Source organism: Carcharhinus amblyrhynchos, chromosome 12 (assembly GCF_965287045.1).
Source record: "Carcharhinus amblyrhynchos chromosome 12, sCarAmb.v2.hapA, whole genome shotgun sequence".
In the NCBI taxonomy this organism is placed as follows: Eukaryota; Metazoa; Chordata; class Chondrichthyes; order Carcharhiniformes; family Carcharhinidae; genus Carcharhinus; species Carcharhinus amblyrhynchos.
This window is the reverse complement of record NC_137335.1, coordinates 74,038,180-74,056,659: the sequence shown is the minus strand read 5'-3', so window position 1 is coordinate 74,056,659 and position 18,480 is coordinate 74,038,180. Positions and strand designations below refer to the sequence as shown.

The following is an 18,480-nucleotide window of genomic DNA, read 5'->3' as shown; positions in this document are numbered from 1 at the left end:
AGATTTGGTTCTCCAAATAACTCAATCGCTGTCAATAATGTTGGCACAATTATACTGTAGTTTTTAATGTTAACAACAGGCTGTGTGTGGAGTTTGCACATTTTCCCCATGTCTGCAAGGGTTTCCTCCAGTTTCCTCCCACAGTCCAAAGATGTGTGGGGTAGGTTGATTAGCCATGCTAAATTGCCCATTGTGTCAGAGGGATTAGCAGGGTAAACGAGGGTTACGGGAATAGGGCCTGGATAGGATTGTGGATGGCGCAAACTCGATGGGCCATATGGCCTCCTTCTGTACTGTAGGGATTTTATGATTTAAGGACTGTTTTTAAGGGGAAAGAGAGAGAGATTAAGGGAAGGAAATCCAGACTTCAGGACCTGGGTAGCTGGAGGATTGGCCACTGATGATGAGGGGAGGGGAGAGAAAAGTGAAGGGAATGGGGGCTGTGCAAGAGGCCAGAATTGGAGAAGCACCATTGACAGGGACATCAAAATACATTGACCCCCAAGCTGTCTCAGTCTCAAGCGATAACTTTAGTTGGACAGCATTGGGACTCTTGGATTCAGCTGCTTGGACAGTCCGACTCTCCCAGCACAGTCAAACTGAGAGTTTGGGAGAATCACCCTGCACCCATTATATCCTGACAACAAACGGAATTTGTTTTTGGATAAGCGACGAGAGCAATTTCAAGCTTTGGGAGGTCACATGAAATACAGTGTCCACTTGGCTCAGTTGGTCGCACTCGTGCCTCCCAGTGAGAATGTTGTGGGTTCCCGTCCCGCTCCAGGGCTTCAACATTTAAAATCTGGAGCACTGGGAGGGCTGCACTGCCAGAGCTGCTGCCTTTCAAGTTAGATGTTCAACTGAGGCCTTACCTGCCCTCTGAGCTTGGCATTAAAGATCCTGTGGCACTATTTCCCAGCGGAGCAAGCGAGCTATCCCTGGTACCCAGGCTCACATTTCGCCTTCATTCAACATTGCTATACAGATGATCAGGTCATTATCACAACACCATATTGTGGGAATTTGCTGTGCGCAAAATGTTTCCGACATTACAATGGTGACGGTAAGCCATTGAGAATATGACCTGCAGCAATGTAAAAAGGCAAGTTCTTTCTGACCAAAAGCGGTCACTAGAAAGAGTGCAATAGAATTCACCAAACTTATTAATGTCACAAGTAGGCTTACATTAACACTGCAGTTAAGTTACTGTGAAAAGCTCCTAGTCGCCACACTCTGGCACCTGTTTGGGTGCACTAAGGAAGACTTCAGCATGGCCAGTGCACCTAACCAGATCGTCTTTCAGACTGGAGGAGGAAACCGGAGTACCCGGAGAAAACCCACACAGACAGGGGGAGAACATGCAGATTCCACACAGGCAGTGGCCCAAACTAGGAATCGAACCCGGGTCCCTGTGGGGCAGCAGTGCTAACTACTATGCCACCCTGCAAGCCATTTTGAACAAGCGGCTATCACTGAGAGAACAACACGTTGTATTTTACTATAGGGCGGCTCAGTTAAGATAACAGCACTAGCAAGTCAATGAACGTGAGGAAAGTGATATGATTCATATGGAGAGTGGATTGTGGGGCAGGAACTGTTTGCTGGAAGCCGAGCATGTGGAGGATGTCTGATAGCCTTGCTAAATCTCCAATATCACACTCACAATTAATCTACTCGGGAATAAACCAACCATTTTGCCCTAATATCATCCAAAAACATAATGGAATGATCTAATTTCCTTGAATTTTCAGATAGCTTCCTGGGTTGTGTATTGGAAACTGTCCAATCAAGCTGTTATCCAGTTCAATGACTGTGTAGGAAAGGAATGTCCGTTGTAGGCTTTTCCTCAACAAGGCCACATTGGTGATTAAAGTTAAACTTATTCCTGAATGCATTAATTCCTTCCAAACAGCTGAACGCACGATTGGAGGTAGGGTCCATTCATTGGAGGAACACTGGTTGAAATAATCAAGAGCCACTTTCTTAGGATGGTGGCAGTATTTAAAAAAAAAACAGCTTTTTAGAAGATACGTAAAAACATGAAGTTTATTTATTAGTGTCATAAGTAGGCTTACATTAACACTGCAATGAAGTTACTGTGAAAATCCCCGAGTCACCGCAGTCTGGCACCTGTTTGGGTACACTGAGGGAGAATTTAGCATGGCCAATGCACCTAACCAGCACATGTTTCAGGCTGTGGGGAGAAACTCATGCAGACATGAGAAGAACGTGCAGACTCTGCACAGATAGTGACTCAAGTCAGGAATCAAACTTGGGTCACTGGCACTGTGAGGCAGCAGTGCTAACCACTGTGCCACTCTAATAACAGCATGTGAAGGAATTCACAAAAGGTTTTCAACATTTTCTGTCAACAGCAATAAAAAATAGTCCAAGAAACAAAACGACAAAAGAAAATCTTGACAAGTTTGTAATTCGGGACAAACTCTTAACTGCTCGGTAGGTTTAAAGTTTACTTACTGGTATCACAAAGACCTGAGTCGCCACATTCGGGTACGCTCAGGGATAATTTAGTATGACCAAAGCACCTAACCAGCACGTCTTTCAGACTGTGGGAGGAAACCAATGCAGACCCAAGCAGAACGTACAAGGCCCAGACAGTAACTCAGGCTGGGAATCGAACCCGGGTCCCTGGCGCTCTAAGCCAACAGTGCTAACCACTGTGCCATTGTATTGTGGAGAGGTGATTCCTAATGGGAAGGTGGGGATGAAAGAGTGAAAGTGAGCTGCTCCCAGGCCACAGTCGTATAACCTGACGTCGTTTCAGAATGACATTGCTGGAGACCCCTGAGGTGGGCCACATTTTATGGTGTTCCTGGGGGGGTCGGGTGAGAGGGGTACAGATATGCTGCATCTGCTAGAATAGAATCACAGAATGGTTACAACACAGGAGGAGGCCATTTGGCCTATCACATCCATTCCAGCTCCCTGCAAGAGCAAAGGTAACTGAGTTCATTAAACGGTGACGGACACTGCAGAATGGACATTACAGTTATTGATATTAGTGGATGAAGACATGCTAACATCTAATATATTAGCAGTGCTAATGATATGTTTAAAATGGACAGGTTAATGTCTGTACTAGAATAGCAGAGTTGTAGTTTTAATTTGTCTGCTAATCTCTCCAGTACTGGAGATCAGAGGGACCTTGGGGAGCATATCCACAGACTCCTGACCGGCAGCACAGATAGGTAAGGTGATAGGTAAGGTGGTTAAGAGGGGGTATATGGAATCTTTGTTTTTACTAGCTGAGGCACAGAATATAAGAGCAAGGAGGTTACTCCGGAACTGTAAAACACTGATTAGACCACGAGTGCAGCACTGCGGGCGGTTCAGTTCGCCGCATTATCAGAAGGATGTGATTGCAGAGGAGATTCACCAGGATGCTGCCTGGGATGGAGGGCCTGAGTGATGAGGAAAGTTTGGACAGGCTGGGGTTTTTTCCTAGGAGCAGTGAAAGTTGAGAGGGGGCGCCTGATAGAGGTGATTGTGAGAGGCAGAGACAGGATGGATAGGAAGGCACTGTTTCCATTAATAGAGGGTTCAGTAACCGGGGACAGAGATTTAAGGTAAAAGGTAGCAGGTTAAGAGGGGAGTTAAGAAGAAACTTTTCCACTCAGAGAGCAGTGAGGGTCAAGAACTCATTACCTGAAAGGATGGTTGAGTCAGGAAACTTGTAACATGTAAAAAATATTTAGATATTCACTTGTGCTGCTGTAATCGCCAGGACTATAGGCCAAGAGCTGGAAAATTGGATTAGTGTAGTCAGATCTTTGTTGACCTATGTGGACATGATGGGCCAAATGGCCTCCTTCCATGCTGTAAATGCCTGTGAATCTATTGTAATTTGCATCTTTATACATGAACTAATCAATGATAGCTGCGTCATTTAGCAGAATAACACAGTGTAGTTCACTGAAGATCACAGTAAGAAGTCTCACGACACCATGTTAAAGTCCAACAGGTATCATACCAAATTAACCTGCTGGACTTTAACCTGATGTGGTGAGACTTCTTACTGTGCCCACCCCAGTCTAACGCCAGCATCTCCACATCATGACTTCCACTGAAGAGGGGATGAGAAAGGGGAATGAATCACAAGTATTGCACCTTTCCAAATACTCCCAATCGAACATTCCAAGAATCCATTCCTACCGTTTCCGCAGGAGAGGGTGGCAGGGCTGCTGGGCAGCGACCCATGGGCGTGCGGAGGTGGCGAAGTGCTCTCCAAGGAGGTGCTTTTGCGAAGCTTCCGGCAAGCGAACACTAACAGGTCTCTGCATTGCTTATGGCAATTCACACCGCAGTCTGCAGGAGGAGGAGAAAGGTAAGAGTTACAGAGTGGCTGAGGCTGTGTTCACAGGAGCCCAATGCAACTGGGCCTAGCTCTTAATGACTCCCCCCCCACCACCACTGTTAAATAACAAGAATGAACCATGAGTGCACTGGGCCTAACCAGGGGGCAATTATTCAGGACAAACCTTTTAATCACTGCAACATCACATTGCTTCAATAAAATGGTTTATTTCAGTTTTGGAGGTGTTTCTTTAAGAAATGGGTGGGCACCATGGTGCCTGCCAATCCCTTTCCATCAATAGGTATGGACACTGTTATAGAATAGAATCCCGACAGGACAGAAAGAGGCCATTCGGCCCATCGAGTCTGCACTGAGACTCCGGCAAAGGCAAGTCATTGCAATGGGGAAGCCAACCTGCAGGGAGACCCAGCAACTGCTTTACATCCTGCTACCACAGGATAACATCACACTTCCACTGAAAACGCAGCCTGCTTCAATTCACCATTCAGTGGCAGCTTCCAAGTAACTTACTTTGAGTGACGCAGAGGAACTGATTGGGAAACCAGCCCTGGAATTCTCCCATCCCGCCCACCACTGGAATTTTAGCCGGCAGGTTGCGGACAATGTGAAACTCCATTGACAATCGGGGGTTCTTCACACAGAGAGTGGTGGGAGTGTGGAATGAGCTGCCAGATGAAGTGGTAAATGCAGGCTCACTTTTGACATTTTATGAAAAGCTTGGACAGGTACATGGATGAGAGGGGTGTGGAGGGATATGGGCCAAGTGCAGGTCAGTGGGACTAGGCAGAAAAATGGTTCGGCACAGCCAAGTAGGGCCAAAAGGCCTGTTTCTGTGCTGCAGTGTTCTATGGTTCTATGGGTGGGAATTTCCGGCTTTTAGACCAGGACAGCCGGAGAATTCCATCCCCTATCTCTGCTGCAAGGAACAGCTTTTCCAAACTGTACAGGAAGGGCCAATACTCCTCTTTCAGTGAGGCATTGACATTTACTACTTGTCAAAATCACAGAGAGGTGGTGGCATAGTGGTATTGTCACTGGACTAGTAATCCAGAGACCCAGGATAATGCTCTGGTAACCTGAGTTTGAATCCCACCATGGTAGATGGTGAAATTTGAATTCAATAAAGAAATCTGGAATTAAGAATCTATTGATGACCATGAAATCATTGTCAACTGCTGTAAAAACCCACTTGATTCACTAATGTTCTTTAGGGAAGGAAATCTGCTGTCCTTGCCTGGTCTGGCCTACATGTGACCTCAGAGCCACAGCAATGTGATTGATTCTTGAAATGCCCTCGGGGATGGGTAATAAATGCTGGCCCAGCCCACATCCCAAATTTTTAAAAAAAAAGCCCTGCACAAACTGAATATTGTCTGGGATTCTCCAATCTCGTCTGTGGCTGCGAATGGGGATTTATTTGGCTGAGTGCCAAATTCTCCATTCTCACTGACAGTGGAGGCGGGATCTGAGAGACCGGAATATTCCGGCCTCTCTCTCTCTTCTTCTTCCATTGAGTAATGAGAAAAGAGGAAGCATTTTTGCTGTCTCAATATTAAATCCCCCTTATCCGTCTCACCGCGTCACAAGTGGGAAATGCAGCTAAAAGTTGCTAATGAGGCCCCGACATTGAAGAATTCTGCCATACAAAGGGCCCTTTAACCATTTTCAGCCTCCTTCACACCTTCCCTGGAAATATCAGAGCCTTACACGATACGTGATGATAGCAAGCTCATGTTAGCAACTTGACTGGGATAATCTTACAAATGGCACAGCTTCCTTTCTTGGGGAGGGTGAGCACCGACGTTAACGGAACCACTCCTTCTCCTTCAATTCTCACCAACACTGCCTGTTCTAAGGCTGAGCTGGTGAAGGTGCAGCCTGACCTAAGGTGGGTATCGACTGCGTGAGCATTTGCAATCAAGGACTGCTTTTCAAAATGGGATTTTCACATGGGGAGAAACCTGAAAGTGATGCAGATATGCGCTTTGCTGTTTTATTAATCTGATAAATTGCATCATGTCATTGTACCAGCCATAAAATGCCCTGCAACAAATCACTAAGCATCCTTTGATGGTACTTTCTAAACCCGTCCAGAAGGACAAGAGCAGCTGATGCAAAAGAATGTCATCACCTTCAAGTTCCAATCCAAAACACAGATTGCCCTTGATCAACATGGTGATACAATGTTTAGCACTTCTGCCTCACAGCGCCAGGGACCCGGGTTCGATTCTGGCCTCAGCTGACTGTGTGGAGTTTGCATGTTCTCCCAGTGTCTGCATGGGTTTCCTCTGGGTGCTCCCATTTCCTCCCACAGGCCAAAAGACAAGCTGGTTAGGTGGATCATCCATGCTAAATTGCTCCTTAGTGCCCAAAGATGTGTACATTAGATGGATTAGCCATGGTAAATGTGAGTGGGGTTAGAGTGGGGGAAAGGGCTGGGGAGAGAGAGGACTTTATGGACTGAATGATTCTTTTTGCACAGTCAGGATTCTATAACATTCCTTCCCTGGTCGTGGGGTGGCACAGAGATTAGCACTGCTGCCTCATAGTGCAAGGACCTGGGCTCAATTTCCAACTTGGGTCACTGTCTATGCGGAGTTTGCACATTCTCCCCGTCTCTGCATGGGTTTCCTCCGGGTGCTCTGGTTTCCTCTCTCAGTGGCGAAAGGCACGCTGGTTAGGGTGCACTGGCCACGCTAAATTCTCCTTCAGTGTACCTGAACAGGCACCAGAGCATGGCGACTCGGGGATTTTCACAGTAACTTCATTGCAGTGTTAATGTAAGCCTACTTGTGACTAATAAATAAACTTTTAAAAAAAACTTTAAATAAAACTCCTGGAACTGTCTTAACAACATTGTAGGGTGGACCAACACAAGATGGACTGCGGCAATTCCAAGGAAGTAGTTCGCCACTTCTCAAGGGCAGTGAGAGATGGACAACAAATGCTGGCCTTGCCAACAATGCCCAAATCTATGAAAAAAATCTATGACCATGTCCCCGTTACCTTTTGTAGAAATGTAAGGGAGCTAAGAAATTGACAGCAGGAGCTGTGACAATTCTGCTTCCTCATTCAGTTTTAGTAGCTTGGTTACCAAGGCCTGAGTTGGAGGAACCCAGATCCCCAAAGCTCCACAACCCTAAAACTTCCTTTGCCTACTTGAACACAATAGGTGCCTGAAACAAAGAGCAAAGTTCTTATTTACCTTTACATTTGTATCCCTGTTTGATTAGACCCCAGAGCTGTAAAGAGAACAAAAGAACGTTAGTGATTTGGGAAGGAAATCAGAGGAAGGTGAAGTAATGAAAGAGGAAGGCACGGGGGCCAGTTGCAGCGCAAACAGGATGTAGCTGTTCTCAACACCCTTCCTGCCAGATAGAGGAGGGAATCACTGCTTCAAACCTGTGTCAGTCACCGAGTGCCGCACTGATCTCCCAATTCACTTTCTCAGTTGAGTGAAGTCAGAAAGGGTCAACGCATTCAATAAAAACTCAAAAAAAAGCTGATAAACTAATCTCGGTGAAGTGTCCATGTTGGGCTGGGCGAGGCAGGGGAATATGAACTGGGCCACCTTTTACGCATCTAAGTTTCCTCCCTGCCTCATACCAGAACGCAGCTGCTTCTATTACGATGCACGGTGAAAACAGCTCGCTTATTGTTTTGCTTTGCTCCCTGACGGTGGAGGGTTATATTCTGCATATGAGACTAAAGATGACCGGCAATGAGTCAGAGCCCCATACCAACACGGCACAGTGGCACAGTGGTTAGCACTGCTGCCTCTCAGCACCAGGGACCCGGGTTCGATTTCTGACTTAGATCACTGTCTGTGCGAAGTCTGCACATTCTCCTTGTGCCTGCATGGGTTTCCTCCGGGTGCTCCCATTTCTTCCCACAAGTCTGAACGACGTGCTGGTATCATCATCATAGATTCCTACAGTGCAGGAGGCGGCCAATCGGCCCATTGAGTCTGCACCGACCACTGTCCCGCCCAGGGCCCATCCCCACAACCCCATGCATTTACCACAGCTTGTCCCCCGATACTAAGGGACAATTTAGCATGTCCAGTCAGTGCAGGGTTGGAGAGCCAAAGGGCCTGCACCTGTGCTGTAATTTTCTTTGTTCAATCGACCTAACCCGCACATCTTTGGATAATGGGAGGAAACCGGACACCTGGGGGAAACCCATATAGACTCGGGAGAATGTGCAGACTCCACACAATGACCATGCTAAATTCTCCCTCAGTGTACCCAAACAGGTGCTGGACTATGGCGATTAGGGGATTTTCACTGTAATTTCATTGCAATGTTAACGTAAGCCTACTTGTGACAATAATAAATAAACTAAACTAAACAAGTCAACTTGGTCAAGTGCATTGACTTTATAACATGTCACGATACGGACTCTGCCAGCACATCCTCCGACAAACAGGGAAAATGGTAAACAATTTTCGACAGGGACAGCATCCCTTTAAAACAGCAAGGAGGGGTTTGAATTCCAGCTCCCTCCTCCGTGTCTAATTCAGCTTCTGTCTGCTTGGCTCACACACTCATCTAATACATCCTGCTTCTGGGGCATGTGACGAATGATCGATGAGCAAGAGTGCGGTCTAATCTGCAGGGGACAGTGCAGGAAATTCGCCTTTGCTTAATGATCGCTACATTCCAGAGCTCCTAATGTTAGTCACGCTGACTGGGATGGGGGTTGTGAATGTATTGGGGGGTGCGGGGAGGAGGGTTGGTTGGAGGGGTTCAGTAGTTTTGCAAGCGGAGGCCAGGCATTTCTCAAAATGCTAGAAGCCAGCTTTATGACAAATAACTAACGCAAAGTATAATCAAGCGAGATGAGACTTCAGTTACATGGATAGATTGGAGGAGCTGGGGCCTTTCTGCTTAGAAAAGGTTAGGAGGCGATTTGTTTGTTGATTAATGTCGCAAGTAGGCTTACATTAACACTGCAATTAAGTTACTGTGAAAATCCCCTAGTTGCCACACTCCGGCGCCTGTTCGGGTACACTGAGGAAGAATTTAGCATGGCCAATGCACCTAACCAGCACTTCTTTCGCACTGCGGGAGGAAACCAGAGCTCCCGGAGGAAACCCACACAGACACGGGGAGAATGTGCAGACTGTGCACAGATAGTGACCCAAGCCAGGAATTAAATCCAGGTCCCTGGCACTGTGAGGCTGCAGCGTTAACCAATATGCCACCGTGCAAAATGTTCAAAATCAGGAGGGGTCCAGTCAGAGCAGACGGAGAGAAAATACTACCCTTGATAGAAGGGTTGGGAAGCAATGTGTTTTTAGCAGAAGAATCAATGTTGACATCGGGAAATGCAGCGAGCGGTCAGGATCTGAAATGTTCCACCTGAGAGTGGGCTGCAGGCACATTCAATTGCGGCTTTTAGACAGGAACTGGACAAGCAACTGAGGTGATAGAAATTGCTGGGCTACAGGTGGGGGAGTGGGATTAATTAAATTGAAGAGGGTCGGCACAGGCACGATGGGCTGAATGGTCTCCTTCTGTCCTATACCCATTCTGTAGGGGTGATTGTGAGCCCACTCTCTGTGGGAATGGTGTTGCGCTCAAAAGTCTGGCGGGACTCAAAGTGCGATTGGTGCCAGCGAGTTTCCGGGTTCCAGTCTCCCAGCCCCCTCGCTAGCGGATTGGTGTGAAACACACCGTGAGACCCCCCTGAAGCTCACTTCAATACATTAACACGTCATTATCTTGCCGGGACTTCCCCCATTCCCAAACACTCAGCGGGCGCTGGTATGATGTCACAACGGTGCCATATGCAACAGGTTCAGCTAGTCATGATCCTGTCGGGGGGGAGCTCTCCCTCGGGGATAAAGGTGAACATAGTCTCTGGGGGAGAGGGACACGGCCAGGTAGTGATCTGGCAATGCTCCGTGGCACAGGTCAGCACTAAGTCTGCAGTGCCTGGTTTGCACTACACCCATGACAACCTGGCAGTGCCAACATTTGCCAAAGAACAGGGAGCCTCATGGGGGTGGGGGGAAGAGAAGGGACTCATTCAAGTTTCATTGTGGGGTTCAAGCAGACAGAGGAGCCAGTTAACTTGGATAGCTAAGTGCAGTTCAGAATAATACCAACAGCATGGGTTCGATTCCCTTTCTGTCTGAGTTAGGCTTGGGACCAGCCCTGCCCCAAGATTCTCAGCTTTACCTCATGTCAGATGCTCAGGAAGTTAACCAATCGCCCTTCTTTCCTGCTTTCTTCATTCAACTCCTTCCAGAAGCCAGTGGAGTTGGGCCAGGCCAGGGTCACACCCTAGGCCCAGTCCCAGCTGGCCTCAGCAGCAGCAGGTCAATATGAGAACGTCCTGCAGGTTGGTGCGTGAGCCACGGCCCAGAGCTGAACGTCACTAGGTGATATCTCAAACCCAACCATAAGGGGAGGCGATGGCCTAGAGGTATTATCGCTAGACTATTAATCCAGAAACTCAGCTAAGACCCGGGTTTGAATCCCGCCACGGCAGATGGTAAAATTTGAATTCAATAATAAATATCTGGAATTGAGTATCTACTGATGACCATGAAACCATTGTCGATTGTTGGAAAAACCCATCTGGTTCACTAATGTCCTTTAGGGAAGGAAATCTGCAGTCCTTACCCGGTCTGGCCTACATGTGACTCCAGAGCCACAGCAATGTCAGAGAGGTTTACAGCATGGAAACAGGCCCTTTGGCCCAACTTGTCCACACCATCCTTTTTCTTCAAAGCCCCCGTGTTAATCCCAATTACCTGCATTTGGCCCATTTCCTCTATATCCATTGTACCCATGTGACTATCTAAATGCTTTTTAAAAAACAAAATTGTACCCGTGGTTGACTCTCAACTGCCCTTGGCAACTAGGGATGGGCAATAAATGCTGGCCAGCCAGCGACACCCATGTCCCACAAATGAATAAGTGTAATAGATGAGATTCATAGAATTCCCATTTTACACTCCTTTTGTCCATTCACTCAGGTGAGATGACAAACTGCCCTGCAAGTATTTCCTCATTTTTATGGTATGCCACAATAGTTCCTGAGGTCAAGAGTTTACAATTTATTTATTCGTGTCACAAGTAGGCTTACATTAACAGCACAATGATGTTACTGTGAAAATCCCCAGATCATCACACTCAGCCACCTGCTCGGGTACACTGAGGGAGGATTTAGCACAGCCAATGCACCTAACCAGCACCCAAAAGAGAAAATGCTGGAAAATCTCAGCAGGTCTGGCAGCATCTGTAAGGAGAGAAAAGGGCTGACGTTTCGAGTCCAGCCAACCCTTTGTCAAAGCTTTCCAGATGTGGCAGGTCTGAGTTTGGCCCTAGATTTCTCCACAGTTCCCAGTGCAGACTTGAGGAAGCCGATTAAGATCTCAGATTGCATTCCAGAAATGAAACAGCTGAAGGAAAATACCCAGATTGGAGAAGAAACCAGAAGGTTGTTCCTACTGATCAGACTGTACTTTGGGCATTCTCACTGGGGATACTTACAAATCCTGCACAGTGCTCACAGAAGGTGGGCTTGAGGTATGTCATCTCTTGAAAGTTGTGAATAAAACCCTGTCCCATTTTGCACTGCAGCTGAGAATTGGCCCTTAGGAAATAGGCCATCATTTCATCCTTACTGATGCGGCCGTCCCTGTGAAGGGGAAAAAAATGTGTCTTTAATCATCGTACAAATCCTGGAAAACCAAACACTAATTAGAGTCAAAGGCCAGAATTTTACTGCCCCGCACGCCACGGGAATCGAAGCAGGCAAGGGACGGACCACGGATCTCAGGAGGGATTTTACAGTGAGCGAGGCCATAAAATACCACCCACAAGAGGGTCAGAGATACGCAACACGGAAACAGACCCTTCAGCCCAACTTGTCCATACCAACCTAGTTTCCTAAACTAAACTAGTCCCATTTGCCTGCGTTTGGCCATATCCCTCTAAACCTTTCCTATCCATGTCCAAACATATTTTAAATGTTGTAATTGTACTTGCCTCTACCACCTCCTCTGGCCGCTCATTCCATGTACACACCACCTCCTGTGTGATAAAGTTGCCGCTCACGTCCCTTTTAACTCCAGCCTCTCCTTATAAGTCAAACTTCCCATTCCCACTAACATCCTTGTAAATATTTTTTGCACTCTTTCCAGTTTAATTACATTCTTCCTATAGCAGAGCAACCAGAATTGTTCACAGTTGTCCTAATGTGGCCTTACCAATGTCAAAAGGAAGAATTAAGATTACTTAAATAAACTGAAGAAGAAAAAAAAGAATGCTGTTAATTTGTAAATATAACTTTCACAAATTTCAGAAAAAACTCAGAATCCTACAGTGCAGAAGGCAGCCATTCAGCCCATCAAGTCTGCAACGACCACAATCCCACCCAGGCCCATTCCCGTAACCCCATATATTACCCTGTAAATCCCCATGACATTAGGGCCAATTTAGCATGGCCAATCCACCTAACCAGCACATCCTTGGACTGTGGGGGGGAAAATGGAACACCTGGAGGAAACCCATGCAGACATGGGGAGAATGTGCAAACTCTGCAGAGACTGTGACCCGAGGCCAGAAGCGAACCTGGGTCCCTGGTGCTGTGAGGCAGCAATGCTAGCCACTGTACCGCTGTAACTCCCAAAATGGTTACAGCACAGAAAGTGGCCATTTAGCCCAATGTATCTGCGCTACTTCTCTCAGTGTAACCTTCTCCCTGTAACCTTGCACATTCTGGCTTTTCGGATAATAATCCAATTCCTTCTTGAATGCCTTGATTGAACCTGCCTCCAAAATACATTCTGGCAGCGCATTCTTGATCTTAACCACCCACGCGTTAAAACATTTCTCCACGTGTCTTCATTGCTTCTTCAGCCAATTAATACACATCAGGAAACTTCCTCCCCGTCTGAAAAACATCCATTAACCACCACTCTGCTTCCTATTACTCATCCAATTTCATGTAAAGTTGCCACTGTCCCCTTTATTCCATAACTTTGCTGATAAGTCTGTTGTGAATGCTTTTTGGAAGTCCATGTACATCACATCAACAACACTGTCCTCACTGACTCCCTCTTCCAACAAACTTTAAACAAATTCCAGAGTAATAGTTTCTATTTCACAGCATCACATGGCCACTTGGAACAAGAACACCAATTTAGTCTCAATCGGTGGAAAGTTAGCAGCAACTTATCCTTAGACAGCACCTTCCAAACCCACGACCACTTCCATCTAGCAGGACATCCACGTCCCACAAATAAATTTTAAAGAAGGTCACTACTACAAGACCTTTCCATTTGGGAACTTTGCAGCCAACTGCTGGAGTATGGTTTTAGTTTGATTCAAATCCAAGTTACAGGTAGTCTAAAGGTCTGCCCAAAACTTAAGTCCTTCCTGATTATATCGTGCAGTATCACATGACAGGGATGACGGCCAATGGCTCAAAGACATCCTGTATGGTAAACAGGCCTACTGGGTCACGATTAGCTGGGTGTCCATGCCTCAGCGACAAGGTCACCTGCATGTGGGATATCAAGATGGCAGACATTGGCATTGCCAATTGGGAGGCTGTAGCTGACTCCAACCTTGGGAAGCGAAGAATGGAAAAGATGAGGTGAAATCGAAAGCCTGGCTGGCTTAAGGAGAACAGAGACCAGCTGAATCAAGCACTATCTCAACTCAATGTCTTTATCTGTCGCAATTAGGGCAGAGACTACCATGACAGAGTCCAGCTACTGGACAGCTCTAGGGAATACCTAACACAAGACTTTTGAATGGATCTATCACATATTAAGCTGATCTTTTTCTACACCCTAGCTGTGACTGTAATACTGTATTCTGCACCCTCTCCTTTCCTTCCCCCCTCCATGTACACAATGCTTTGTCTATACAGTGCGCAAGAAACAATACTTATCATTGTATCCCAACACATGTGACAATAACAAATCAAACCTTTTGTGTCGAGAGGTGGCTGTATTGCCAGGATAGAGAGAGTGAGAAACCCTCTTGCAGAGGATATTGGTTCAGGGCAGGGGAGTTGAGAGTCATATAGGAGAAGATCAATAGTTAGGAACAGTTTTATCACTGTGGACTGTGAGCACATGAAATCAAAAGGATAAACACATCGCAGACGTGAGTAGTTAAAGCAAAAAAGATCTAAAATTTTGGCAATTTGCCCACCAAGGTCCAGCACTTACTGATCTTTATCCAAGACACAGAAGGAATCCAAGAATGGGAAGTTTGCGGTGATGCTTTCAAAGTTCTCTTGGGATATGTAACCATCATGATCATGGTCATAGTTCCTAAATACAGACTAAAAACTCTAATAAGCTTTCAGCAGAAACAAGAGCAGACAAATCAAGCAAAACTTCAGTAAAAATGCACCAGCTCCTTAATAAAGTGGCTGATAAAAACAATGAGGGCAAGTGGAATTTATGAGATTAGTCTGAGAGAAAGTCTCAAAGACATACATTGGAGAAGTTCGATAGTGTCCTTAAACTGCATCAAAGTGCAATGTTTCTGTGGTCGTGGCAACTCAGACCGAAAACACAAGATCCACATCTAGGGCTCTCCGCAGAACAAAGGTTCTGCCTGAGGTAAGGACATCAGGGTAAATCAGGTGGCACAGTGGTAAGCACTGCTGCCTCACAGTTCCAGGGATCCGGGTTCAATTCCGATCTGTAACTGTCTGTTTGCACACTTCCCCCACGTCTGCATGGGTTTTCTCTGGCTGCTCCGGTTTCCTCCCACAGTCCAAAGATCAGAGAATTTATAGGATCCCTACAGTGTAGGAGGCAGCCATTCAGCCCATCGAGTCTGCACTGACCACAATCCCACCCAGACCCTACTCCCATAACCCCACATATTTATCCTGCTAGTCCCCCTGACACAGTTTAGCACGACCAATCCCCCTAACCCACACATCTTTAGGCTGGGAGGAAACCAGAGCACCCGGAGGAAACCCACACAGACACGGGGAGAACGTGCAGACTCCGCACAGACAGTGACCCAAGACAGGAATTGAACCCGGGTCCCTGGAGCTGTGAGGCAGCAGTGCTAACCACTGTGCCACCGTGCCGCCCATACATCGGCTTCGGACCTGCAGAAAGAAATTGTGCGTCTGCATCCTATTGGGCTGCAAGTTAACACATCCCACAACCAAACCAACACCGAGAGATTTTAGACGTAAACGTTCACTTAAACCGACCCAAGGTACGAGAGCTTTCCCGAAACTCTTTTCTTTTTAATTACACTTACATCGACCATCTTGCGAATGTGTTTATTGATGACGGTGGGATCTGGCTTCGGTGTCAGTCCGGGTGCCCAATCCGCAAGTGCCACGTGTTTGTTTGGGGTGGTTGGGGTGCTTGGCTGCAAACACAATATACATTCATAGAGTCACAGAGCAATACAGCACAAAAATAGGCCCTTCGGCCAGTCCATGGCTCCCACCCAGTCCCAATTGCCCACATTTGGTCTATGTCCCTCTAATCCTTTCCCCACACCATGTACTTATCCAAACATTTTTTAAATGTTGCTATTGTATCTGACTCCACCACTTTCTCTGGCATATCCCAAATTCATCCCAATGCATTACGCAATATTGTATTATATAGTGTTTCACAGAATCCCTGCAGTGCAGAAGGAGGCCATTTGGCCCATTAAGTCTGCACTGACCACAATACCACCCTATTACCGTAACCCCATGTATCTACCCTGCTATTCTCCCTGACACTAAGGGACAATTTAGCATGGCCAATCCACCTAACCCTCACATCTCTGGAGTGTGGGAGGAAGCCGGAGCACCTGGAGGAAAGCCATGCAGACAAGGGGAAAATGTGCAAACTCCACACAGACAGTGACCCGAGGCCGGAATCGAACCCGGGCCCTTGGCACTGTGAGGCAGCAGTGCTCCAGCACAGAGTCAGGGTGTTCCCACAATAGTACTTTGCTCCACGCGATCTCCTCCCTCCTTACTGCATCTTACCCTCAGCTGACATGACATATCCTTTAATTCCTTTCTCCCTCGTACACCTAACTCCCTTCCCCTTCTAACTGTGCTCACTCTTCTACCATTCAACTCTGTCAATGGTGCCGACACAACAGAAAGCTTTCATTGCGGTAAAACATGCTGTTGACCCAAAACTCTTTGTTCCCCTCTCCACAGAAACTGCCGGAGCTGCTGAGTATTTCCTGCATGTTGTAGTTTTCATTCTGGATGTGTGTGACACTCTGCTCTACCTACACTAAGAGTGAGCAGGACAGTCTTAAATTTAAAAAAAAAATTTGGTTTGAACCTTTCATCAAATTTAACGAGATCCCTGTGAGTGAATCACAGAATCTCTACAGGAGGCCATTCAGCCCACCGATTCTGCACTGACCACAATCCCAATCCCCACAACCCTACCTACTCCCCCTGAGGCTAAGAGGCAATTTAACATGGCTAATCCACCTAATCCGCGCATCTTTCGGACCATGGGAGGAACCCGGAGCACCCGGAGGAAACCCACGCAGGCACGGAGTATCTGCAAACTCCGCATGGACAGTGACCCAGCTGGGAATTGAACCCGGGATCCTGGCACTGTGAGGCAGCAGTGCTAACCACTGTGCCACCGTGCCGCCCACAATGTTAGCACAGCTCCAGGAAATGACCGCAAGGCAGCTGCACAAGATTTCCGCATTTGGCAGCATGGCTCCGTTAAGAGGTGGTGGGGGGGGGGGGGGGGGTGCGGTAATCACAGGGGCCATGTGATCAATCCATACCCTGTGGAGAAACAGTGCTGGAAAATGAGTCAATCGGGTACAAGGGCACGCATCCTGGGTTGGGGAGGAATCTCAGTTGGAGTGAAGGAACAGAGGAGTGTAGACGTGTTTTACAGTTCTGTTTGATCCGTGTTTGTGTGCGTATATAAATATTGTTGGCAGTAATCCCTTTATAAACTGAAGCCATAACAAGTTGCCTTTGAAGTTACTACACCGCTATCATCAGGGATTGTAAGTGGGTGGAGGGGACAGATAGATCCCTAATCCTGAAGTTCTTGTTAGCCTGCCTCAGGACTGGCTTGTTTCTAGACATTTCCCGCTGCCTCAGAAAAACAGCCAGCATAATCAAAGACCCCACACACCCCAGACATCCTCTCTTTTGCTTTCTTCCTTCTGGAAAAAGATACAAAAGTCTGAGACCACATACCAACTGAGTCAAGAACACATGCTGGCACAGTAGTTAACAATACTGCCTCACAGCACCGGGGCCTGGGTTTGATTCCCAGCTCAGGTCACTGTCTGTGTGAAGTTCGCACATGCTCCCCATGTCTGCATGGGTTTCCTCTGGGTGCTCTGGTTTCCTCCCACAGTCTGAAAGACATGCTGGTTAGGTGGATTGACCATGCTAAATTCTCCCTCAGCGTACCCGAACAGGCGCTGGAATGTGTTGTCTAGGGGATTTTCACAGTAACTTTGTTGTAAGCCTATTTGTGACACTAATAAATAAACTTAAAAAACTTAAAAGAAAACTTCTTCCCTGAATGGGCCTATCTTATTGTGTTACAGACAGGGTGAACAGAAAGATCAACATAATATATTCAACACCCTCTTCTTTCCTTCTCCCCTATGTACTCTATAAATGGTATGTTTTGTCTGTAAAGCGTGCAAGAAACAATACTTTTCACTGTACCTCAATACATGTGACAATAATAAATCAAATCAAAACCAAGCAAGCTGTCACGTGCTGAGGAGAGTTTGATCCCAACAGGAATTCCAGGACCAGGGAAATCGCCCAAAGAGGCATCTTTTTTTCCAGTTTTCTCCATCTGCTCCTTCTACAGAGGAACAAGGAGGAAATGGGCAGGGCCAATTGGAGATTGGAGAGTGGGTGTTACAGAGCTACCTCCACTTCCTAAACAGCGGGCATTGGTTGGTTCCCTCAGCCATCTGGAGCACGCAGGCAGTGGGGAAACCACCCTCAGTGCCACTTGCATGTGCTCTGATTCAGGCGAGAGTGAAATCCATTGAACCTAGGCCGATTCGGTTGTAGGAAAACCTACAACATGACGTGATTTGACATGATTATAGCACTCTGGCCTCAGAAACAAGGCCCTGGATTTGAATCCCACCCCAGGACTCGAGTACTGAAATCCATGCTGA

The 18,480-nt window shown here is 46.9% G+C and overlaps 1 protein-coding gene across 7 annotated transcripts in view; it reads right to left on the bottom strand.

The window, feature by feature from the left end:
- The window catches only part of rasgrp3 (RAS guanyl releasing protein 3 (calcium and DAG-regulated)), a 116,294-nt gene that overhangs the window by 15,948 nt on the left and 81,866 nt on the right, over positions 1-18,480 (bottom strand). For all 7 annotated transcript variants that reach the window (XM_080200731.1, XM_080200727.1, XM_080200732.1 and 4 more), the window contains 5 exons: positions 15,595-15,708; positions 14,535-14,650; positions 11,842-11,989; positions 7,542-7,578; positions 4,174-4,326 (listed from right to left, as the gene is read on the bottom strand). In XM_080200731.1, coding sequence (XP_080056857.1) covers positions 4,174-4,326; positions 7,542-7,578; positions 11,842-11,989; positions 14,535-14,650; positions 15,595-15,708 — 568 coding nt within the window. The remainder of the gene's footprint in view (positions 1-4,173; positions 4,327-7,541; positions 7,579-11,841; positions 11,990-14,534; positions 14,651-15,594; positions 15,709-18,480) is intronic.